Raw genomic sequence first — 10,691 nt, forward strand, 5'->3', positions numbered from 1 at the left:
CTCGAGACAGGATAGAACGAGTATATAAATATAGTGTCTAGAATATAAGTATATACAATGTCCTACATCCGACTAGAGTTAGAGTGTAGAGTACAAAATACATCCAAAACCACTATATCAAGTAGCCGTAACAAAACAAAACAAAACATCCATAGGAGTCAGCTCCGCCTACCAGCTACAGACTTACCACTATCCACCACCTATCCCTGCTCTGCTCCCATACATAGTATGATCATTGCAGTCCAACCACATGGAAACAACAGAAGGGTAAGCTAGCATAAAAAGAAACAACATGTAGAAGGATTTAAGTAATATAAACAACTACAACTATCAACACTTCATCAACATACATCCCATCGGTTTTTCAACATGATCATCAATAAGCATACAATGCGTCGTCACGCATATCAACTCGGAGATCTCCTACAACAACTCAGCCTTACCGCCTACAACAACTCAGCCTTGCGGCCTACAACAACTCAACCTTGCGGCCTACATCAACTCAGCCTTGCGGCCTACAACAACTCAGCCTTGCGGCCTACAACAACTCAGCCTTGCGGCCTACAACAACTCACATCAATATTCCAGCACAACATAACTTATACATCTCAACATATCAACTCACAATTCAACAAATCAGCCACAACATAACCTCACTTCTCAACACATTCATCAGATATAATTTAATATAAAAAATAACTTTATCAGCTAGACATCATTTCATAACCTTCTATTTCAATTCAACTCAGCACAAAATTTCATACATGAACATCCCTTCTCCGCGCCCGGCGCACATGTGGCTGCGCCCAGCGCAGCGCAACCAGCGAGCACCAGGGGGCCAGCGCGCCCAGCGCATGTATGCCCGCGCCCAGCGGGACTCAACCAGAGAACCCAAAACTATCTCACACTTAGCGCAATAGTCTTTGCGCCCAGCGCTGGCCGGGCAGAGACTCAAGGAGTCTCATGCGCCCGGCGCACCAAAACCCGCGCCCAGCGCGGGAAAGGCAGAGACCTCCCTTGGTCTCGCGCCCAGCACAATTTAAATTTGCGCTCAGCGCCCACAAGGTAGAGACTCCTGGGGAGTCTCACGTCCAGCGCGACAAGGGGCGCGCTCAGCGCCCAAAAGAAGAACCAAAACCTGCCACAACTGGTATCGCGCCCAACGCGGTCCAAGTCACGCCCAGCGCGGGCCAGCCAGAGACCCACATTCTCAAGCGCGCTCAGCGCACTCATCATTGCGCTCAACGAGCTTGGCCAAATGGGGTCTCCTGGTGGCCACGCGCCCAGGCGCGAAGAACCGCGCTCAGCGCGAAGCTTAGCAGCGGCCAACCATTTTCGAAAAACTCTTCAAACAATCTGCAAAACAACCAGAAACTTCACATGCAATCGGTTCGAATCACTACAATTTCATCCAATAGTCCAAAAATACCACCTTTTTCAACATGCAACAACAAATAAAGGATTTTCCCCAAAATTTCTCAACAACCCCGAAACCCCAAAGAAGACAAGCTTTCTTTCAAATCCAGCCATGAATCAGACACCCACAAGCATCTAACGAGTTTATAGAACTCGTCCACAGTCAAGAACAGTGAAAAAGAAACAAAATTACTAGCTTCCCTTACCTCGGGTGAAGATTCCGAGTTCCGGGAGCTTGAACGGAGAAGAAGAAAGAGCTTGTTCGGAGGAGAAAAGAAGCACCACTCTCAACTAATTCCACCTGCCTCTAGCTCAGCACCTAAGCCACCAATTTCAGAGAAAGGAGAATGAGAGGGAAGAAGAGAGAGTTGGAGTGGTTGAAAGTGAAGGAAGGGAAAAAGAGGGAAGGGGATCTTACAATATCTCCCATTCAAACACTTATCTACCTATATAAAAAATAAAAAAAACCTTATGCAAAAGATAAATCATTGCTTCACTATCTTATTATTATTCATTAATTATTGTACTAATAACATCATCCATCAACATAATTGAATTGCTAGAAACATGGATGATCACTTGAAAAAAGTAAAGGATATTATTGAACATCCTTTCTTGCAAAATCAATAGTAAATCATTTCAAAGTTGCATATTCATGTTTACAAATTACAATCTAACTAGTGATGTAAACATATTATACCACAAGATTAAGTGTTCATGTACGTTGCACATATACTAGAATGTTATCTTAAATATGTAGGTAAATACGTAGTATCTTGTAACATTGCAATATGTTCATATTATAAGAAGAAGAAAAAAAGGGTTAGCGTGTATGGACTAAAAGAAATAATAAAAAAGAAAAAGATGAGCATGGGAATGAAGTGAGGCACATGCATTTGATAGCGATTCCTAACTTCATCTCTCACACTCTCTTTTGGTTACAGCTGTATTCACGACCTTCCTCTTTCTATCCCTCACTCATTTTTTCAATTCTCTATGCACTTCATTTAGATAATGTTTTATATTATTATTATTATTATTATTATTTATCACTAACAATCTAAAATATGTTCAAATTATTACCAATTTTAATTTTTAACACTTGTTTTTGTTAATAAGGGTTCAAGTTTAGTTTTTGCTAAAATATGAAGTTAAAATTGAAAGTACTGTTTCTTCTCTAAAATGAATTGATCTATAATAGCATGCATACACACAAAAAAGAAAAAAACAGAATGTCTTTTGGGTTGGGACTTGAAAATTAATTTATCAAAATGTTAAATATTAAAATATGAAATATTAATTTTTTTTCTAATAAATTTTTATTCATATATGCACAAATGTAAAAGGTAAATCACTAATTATATATTTATAAAATAAAACTATTTAGCAATTATGAGAGAGTGTTTGATTAATTAGTAAATTAATTTGATCAAAACAAACTTATTTAATATATGAATTTATTTCAGTAACTTGTAATTTACTTTTATAAAATACTTAAAGTAACTAAGTTTATAAATTATTAAATTTTTTGTTTTTTGTTTCTTTTTTATTTTTTACTTCAAATATCTGTATATATCTTTTTATATATTTTATATTTATCAATTAGTTTGTGATTAAATTAATGAAACAGTCTGGATTGAATTATTTTGCTAATCAATTTGCAGTTCCTAATTTCTGATTTACCAAACTGAGGCAGAATATAATAGTAGTATTATTTATGACTCCATCAAACCATAGTGTCTGACTCTTTCACAAATTCCAAGTTTCCAGTTATTCGTGTTCATACTTAATAACAATTCATAATTCATAATTCATATAAAATGTTTTGGTAGTAGTTGAACTATTTTCATATTCATCACTTTCTTCAAAGACAGCTGTTATGTTTCTGCTTTTTCAGTCTAGATTATTGGAAAACATTTAAAATTCATCAAAGCTGACCAAAAATTCAATAAATATTTCCTAATTAATAAATATTTTAGGCAGAAGAAATTTTTTCATCTTATATTAAATTTTTATAAAGTACCAAGTTATTTGTTAGCTGTTATTTATATTTTATAATAATTATTAATAAAATAAATTATGGTGAGAAATTAGTAATAATTAATATTTGTAATTTCCTTGAAATATAAATGTCAGAAAATCCATAAATTATCGAGAATTGAACGTCATTATATTTCTAATTATCCTAAGATTATGTCATCTATCATATATAATAAAGGAAATTAATTATTAAAATTTTAGTAGTGAATATTGAATAATATATATGAGATCTTAATATTTAAACTCTAGTGTGATTATTATATGTTAGAAAAAAAAAGGTAAAAGATTAGTTTTTTAATCCGTCAAAAGTTGAAATTTCATTAAATTAATTAATTAAATTGAAAATATGATAATATTCACCGTTATTTAAAATATACAACACACATATATATATATTTTTTATAAAAGAAAACATAATTATTTACTTATTTCAAAATTGAAATTTGATAACTATATAATACTAAATTATTATAAATTTTTACATTTGAATTTACTTCAAAATATTTACCTTCTTAAAAATTGGATAATAGTTTTCTTAATTTATTTTCAATTATAAATATTTTAATTAAACTGAATGTGATAATAAAAATGAATTTATATTATTAATAATATATCAACATATATTATATTTATAGTGTAAGTAAAAATAATTTTTAAAGATAAATATATTTTTAGTATATCTTACTATATAATAATTTTTTTTAGTATTTATAAGATATTTTGACATTGTACCGTGAACTAACAAAATAGATGTATAAAAAATTGAGTTATCTTAAAAAAAATGTTATATTAATTTGATATTTGAAAGATTAATTTGTAGCACAGATCAATTAGGAGAAAAATTTGAAATTTTAAAATATTTAAAGGCTTAAGGAAGCATAAAACATTACTTTACATTTACACCTCATTTTGTAATCATCTTTTTCATCTCACTTTTATTAAAAAGAGAGAAATTTATTTACGAATGTTTTACAACCATCACAATACATTTACTTTTATCCCTTTTTAAAATATTTAAAATTAAAATATTGAAAATATAAAAATGATATTATTGTATCACTTGGGAAAAATAGTTCAACTAATTCCTAATAAAATAAATTTTTTTATAAAGTGAAATTCAAGAGTTAAAAATACTGAAGAATTTGAAAATAATAAAAACTAAGAAATTAAATTTAAATAATTTTTTAACTTATTCATTTTAAGAACATGAAGACTAAATACACATTCGAGTAATTGAAAATATAGCTAAACCTGAATTTATTTTTTCGTCAAAATTCCATAATCATGTACATTGGAATGTCATGAAATACAAAGAAAAACAAATTTGATTCCTTTACTTTCTCCGTCTGTTTCGTGAGAATTGGCGTAGAGATCATAAATAATTAAATATTATATAATTAATTACTAAATAATGATATTACAAAATTCAATCTCTCTCTTCTTTTGTAACAACAAAAAAAAAATAATCTATCTCTTCTTTTTTCTCTCTCTCTCACACAACATTCAAAAAAAACACAAAAGTATGCCACAAAGAGAGATTGCGCAAACATTTCAGTGATTTTTGGTTAATTATCCTCGTGATCCGTGCACAATCATCAACTGCATATGCCTTCTTTCTCCTTTTCCCTATTTTCTTCCTTTCTTTGTTCAACACCCTTCTCTTAGGAACAACCCTTTTCAAGTTTTGGGATTTGGAGGGTGCAAAAGGTGAGATTTTTGAGTTGGGTTTTGCGTGTGTCATCTTAAAAACCCTTTTTTTCTTTCTGGGGTTTTTATTTTATTTTATTTTATTTTATATATTTGTCCTTATGGTATTTTTTATTTTGTATGTGAAGCTGAGCCAATGTAATTTTTGAGGTTTGAGTCCTTTGAGTGAAAGGTTGAGGGAGTTTGGTGCATTATATGTCAACTAGGTGATTGCAAGTTACATTTTAGTGTGTGTTATGACTTTGACTTTTGTTTTGTTCTGTTTCTTGTTCTTGTGTTCAACCTGCTGCTTTTGTGTAATGCAATTTTGGGCTTGGATTGGGTTGTTGACAGGTGTTCACATCATCACAATTGACTGCTTCTGCAACAGTTTTTAACTTCATTGCAACAAAAATTCTCATGTGCTTGAATTTGTGGTTGTTGGTTTGCTTAAGTTGTTTATTCGGTTTTGTTAGCTCAATTCTTTGATCTAAGGGGTGCTTGAGTTTGTTGAGGTTAGTTATACTTGTAGCTTCTCACTTCACTATACGTACACACACTTGTAAGAAGTTTCTTGATTGGGAAGTGCTCTTAGTTCCTGAAAATGCAAGTCTTCGTAGGTTGAAGAGAGGGTTGTTGGGGGCATGATTGTCATGGCCATTTTATTATTATTCATTTACCAAATATTTAGACAGGGACTTGTTAGGTCTAAAGTGAAATTAATTTTTTTTACCAAATATGAGCCAACTGAAAAAGATTTGTATATAAACATGTGGTTGGGTTGGGGCTTTTAACAAAGAAGAGGGTTGCCTCTTAACTAACTTCCAAATGATTTTGAACCAACCTGAGCAGTTATTTGATTCTGTTAATTTCCTTTTCTTCTACCAATGTGTCTTGCTCTTAAGTTAATTTTGTTTGATCCATATATCTTTGCTTGATTTGAAAGAAAAATGAAGAATTTATCTGATTGGTGACCTAACAGATTGCTAGGTGTATACTGTCATCAGAATTTATCCCCCTTGAAAAGCCAGCTTATATTCTATCTTCATTTGCTAAGAAATGAACCTTTACTCATTAGAGAATGACATACTTGATACAGTAATTTTAAGCCGCTTATTCGACAGAACAATAAATGATTGCTTCCATTCAAAGCCTTTAGTGCTTGATGACATTGAATCTTCTCTCATGCTTCTTAGCTGTCCTTTCCTTTTTCACTCTAAGTTCTATTCAGATTAATTTTTTGTGAATGATTTACAACCTCCAGCCTTTATTGTACTGCATATAGCCATATACTATGAAGTCAAACATTTTAATGAGAGTTGTTTTGCATAGATGTTATCGAAACTTTTAACCAAGTGGTCAACCTTATTACCCTTATTTTCTGTAATTAAGTTAAATTTCAAACAAGTAACATTTTGTTTTCATTTCCACACCTCAGACCTGAAGTCTTGGAGATACAAAGCCATTCATGTGTTATCTAACAACTTAAGCTTTTAAAAGAGTTGATTTTTAGTATCTCAACTCAACAGAAAAAAGTTGTATTCATGAGATTTGTTTACTTATGAGATAATCAAACTGTTAAATGGTAAAACATTTAGAGAAGGATAGCCTCCTTTTGTGGGAAAAAAGAGAAATGTGAAAAACCTGAAAAGTAAACATGGCACCTTCATCTGGAGTAGAAGTTTTGAAATCAAGCATTGCTAATGCAAATAAAGTTTGTACTAAAAATTAGAAGGTTAAGTTCAAGAATAGTTTCTGAAGATATTCACTTAGAAAAGTATTGCAAGTTTTTTATTCTGTTGGCTTGTTCCAAGGCATGTTTATTTTAGGGATTGATAAAGTATATTTGCTGAAAAATTAATTAGGATTAATATCTATCTACATTGTATAATAGCCCTCTGGCAATTCTGTTATATTGGTTGACTTTGATATGATGAAGAAATGTTTGAGCAATATATTGTGATATACTATTGCTTTTTCCACTTTATTGCATTTTTCTGTCTCTGGATTTTGTTCTAATGCTTCTATGATATGAAACACCAATACTCCAATTTGCTTTATGTATCTCTATCCAGCATGTATTTGATACCGATATTCTTGGATATTTCACTGATACGAATCAATAACGTATCCAATCTTTTAAAAAATTTATGAAAATCTTTTTTGATATTGATATTCTTGGATACTTCACCGATACATATTAGTGAAGTATTCAAGCTTTTAAAGAATTATGAAAAACCAATACATACATGAGACAAACATGTGAAAGCTGTTACTTTTTTAATTCTAATCAAACAAACACATACTTAATTTTCTCTTTATTCCTGAATTGATTTTTCTTTTCGTCTTATAATTCTCAGGGAATCTGAATTTTGTGAAAATAGCACTTTTAAAACAATGGGGGGACAATTGTGACAAATATGGATCCCCAGGCCTTCATTAGGCTGTCAATAGGTTCTCTGGGGTTGCGATGCACCGGAATTGAGCTGAGCACTGAAAAATCTGGAATTCAAACACTCTCTTTACCTTGTGTTTGTGAGATACGGCTTCGAGGTTTTCCTGTTCAAACGTCATCAGTGCCCGTGATATCCTCCACAGATGTTATACCTGATACTCAGAACATTGCTTCTAGCTTTTACCTTGAGGAATCTGACTTAAAAGCATTGTTAGCTCCTGGTTGTTTCTACAACACTCAAGCTTGTTTGGAGATTGCTGTGTTTTCAGGGAGGAAGGGATCCCATTGTGGAGTTGGCATTAAAAGGCAGCAAATTGGTATTTTTAAGATGCAGGTTGGCCCCGAATGGGGTGAAGGAAAGCCGTTGATTCTCTTTAACGGATGGATAGGCATTGGCAAGAACAAACAGGATCATGGAAAGCCGGGTGCGCAGCTACATTTAAAAGTGAAATTAGATTCTGACCCTAGATATGTGTTCCAGTTTGAAGATATAACAACATTGAGTCCTCAGATAGTTCAACTGCAAGGATCCATCAAGCAGCCAATCTTCAGCTGCAAGTTTAGTAAGGACAGGTGATATGAAAATTGTGTTCTATTTTACTTTCAATAATGTTTACTGTTCTGAAATCTTTAAAAGTCATGATTTGGTTGTTCTCAACTAACTTGCATTTAATTTTTAAAATTGAAATCAATATTATTTTGTACAAAGTTTTTCTTTGATCAACAAACTCCCTCCGTTCCAAAACAATTGTAGCTCAAGGTTTTTATGCGCATATTAAGAACAATAGTAAATGTATCAGTTTTTGATACAATTTTACTAAATTAGTCTCACTCTCTCAATAAATGCACTACTTTTAATGGTAGTGGTTGAATAATTTATGAAAATTTACTTTGAAAGGTGGAAATATCAGTCATTTTGGAACCATTTTCAAATGTTAGAACTCTGCAGTCAATTTGGGACGAAGGGAGTAATTAAGTAAACTTGTCTTTGCATTTTGAAGCATGGACAAAACACTTGTACCTAAATGTCTGTGTGGACTGATGTAGTTAACTTCTCTTCATAAGAGCCCGAGGCCTGATTTTGGGACCAAGGAATTAAATCATTCTCAATCAATATTTCAAGTGGAAAAAAATTGTAGCATGTTTTCTTCGTTGTTTCTTTGTCAGTTGGACCTGATATCTGTAAGACGTGCAACATTCATCTAAAGAACTGTTATTAATAAAACTTTTGATAGTTATGAAATGACAGGGTTTCCCAGATTGACCCATTGAGCGCTTGGTCAGGTTCTGCTGACATTTCTGATTTAGAGACAGAGAGGAGAGAAAGAAAGGGGTGGAAGGTGACAATACATGATCTCTCTGGCTCAGCTGTAGCTGCAGCCTTCATAACAACTCCCTTTGTTCCATCTTCAGGTTGTGATTGGGTTGCCAGATCCAACCCAGGATCTTGGTTGATTGTTCGTCCCGACATAGGTAGATCTGAGAGCTGGCAGCCATGGGGAAAGCTCGAAGCATGGCGTGAGCGTGGCATTAGAGACACTGTTTGCTGCAGATTCCATCTTCTATCTGAAGCCCAAGAGGGGGGTGAACTTCTTATGTCTGAAATACACATAAGTGCTGAAAAAGGTGGAGAGTTTTTCATAGACACTGAGAAACACGTGCGAACTGCAACCAGTGCAGCAAGTCCAATACCTAGTCCACAAAGCAGTGGAGACTTTGGTGCGCTGAGTCCAATGGTTGGAGGTTTCGTCATGAGTTGTAGGGTTCAAGGTGAAGGGAAGCGGAGTAAACCGTTAGTACAACTGGCAATGCGACATGTGACGTGTGTGGAGGATGCTGCCATCTTCATGGCGCTTGCGGCAGCTGTTGACCTCAGTATCGAGGCCTGTAAACCTTTCCGGAGGAAGGTGAGGAGAGGTTTCTGGCATTCTATGTGAAGAAGGCAAATGTATTTGTAAGCACTTTCATGAATGTGATTGTTCTGCCTTTGCTTTTTCATTTCTGCAATGCTTAGAAAAATGTACAGCATAAGTTAGTGCCTCATTGCCCTGCTGTGAATTCTTCAACATATTAGCATTGTGATGTCTGTGCCTGCATGACAATGTGGCTTTTGTACAATTAAGGTTCAACAAACAATCTCAAGTTAATGATCTTTTCTAGAATTCACCATATTCTGAAAAGCTCCTATGTTTCATAGCTGTTATTGTTAAATGTCAAAGGTAGACTTGTACATTGTATTATCCTTGACTGAATTTTACTATATATGTACAGATTTATAATTTTGAATAGCTAAGATAACTAAATACATTGTCCATGTAGAGTCCATCAGGAACTTGAATCCATGATAACAATTTTGTTAGCAAATCGACCTCATGCTAATATTTTGGTTGAAAATCATAAATTTTAGTAGGTCCTACCATTAAATTAAGAGAGTCATTAAAAGAGATGAGAAATTCACAAAATGTGATTTTCAATAAGTTCCAATTAATAATTAAAAAAATGTTAGCAAGAGTGTTAAAGAGAGTATTGCAAGTATTCCTCCCAAAGAAAAATATAGGGTTAAATATCTTTTTGGCTCCTATAAAAATATAAAAGTTCTCTTTTAGTCTCTCCTTTTAAAATTGTCGACTTTGGGTTTCCTATTTTCAAAAATGTGTCGCATTAAACTCTAGTCACTAATGTCGTCGATATAACTAATGGTGATATTAGCACTGTATATGTGGTCATTTTGGGTGATGTGGCAATCAATTTCTTTTAAAGTTTGATTTTAGTCCCTATAGAATTTAAAGTTTGGTTCTACTCCTCACAAAATCCAAAAGTTTGATTTTACTCAATTAAAAGTTTGATTTTAGTCCCCATAAAGTTCAAAGTTTGATTTTAGTTCTTAATTCAAAGTTTTATTGACAAACACTTTGATCTCACCATATTAGATAAAAGTAGAAAGAGATAAAAATGTAAAAAGGAACTTCATTTCATTTACACTATCAATGAATACATAGGTTCAAATATATATAGGAAACCCCTCAGTACTACAGTAGTAAAAGCAACAACAGAGAGAGAAAATAAAAAAGTAATACAGTTGTAAAAGTAGCAA

At 33.0% G+C, this 10,691-nt stretch overlaps 1 protein-coding gene across 2 annotated transcripts; it reads left to right on the plus strand.

The window, feature by feature from the left end:
* The first annotated feature begins 4,897 nt into the window (after positions 1-4,897).
* On the plus strand, positions 4,898-9,768 carry ASG1 (nuclear factor 1 A-type protein (DUF1005)). Of its 2 annotated transcripts, none has more exons than XM_020381544.3 (3): positions 4,898-5,163; positions 7,503-8,170; positions 8,847-9,768. In XM_020381544.3, the coding sequence occupies exons 2-3, from the start codon at positions 7,563-7,565 to the stop codon at positions 9,532-9,534; spliced, it is 1,296 nt and encodes a 431-aa protein (XP_020237133.1). In that variant the 5' UTR covers positions 4,898-5,163; positions 7,503-7,562; the 3' UTR covers positions 9,535-9,768. The 2 variants fall into 2 exon arrangements, with proteins under 2 accessions (XP_020237133.1, XP_029126505.1); XM_029270672.2 differs by lacking the exon at positions 4,898-5,163 and adding an exon at positions 5,234-5,369.
* The last annotated feature ends 923 nt before the right edge of the window (positions 9,769-10,691 follow it).

The sequence above is a fragment of the Cajanus cajan genome, chromosome 3 (genome assembly GCF_000230855.2).
Source record: "Cajanus cajan strain Asha chromosome 3, NIPB_CcT2T_4, whole genome shotgun sequence".
Taxonomy (NCBI): domain Eukaryota; kingdom Viridiplantae; phylum Streptophyta; class Magnoliopsida; order Fabales; family Fabaceae; genus Cajanus; species Cajanus cajan.

Coding starts and splice junctions, on each gene's coding strand:
- ASG1 (XM_020381544.3), top strand. CDS start 7,563: ATGGATCCCCAGGCCTTCATTAGGCTGTCAATAGGTTCTCTGGGGTTG. Junction 8,171..8,846: donor TGCAAGTTTAGTAAGGACAG/GTGATATGAAAA, acceptor ATGAAATGACAG/GGTTTCCCAGATTGACCCAT.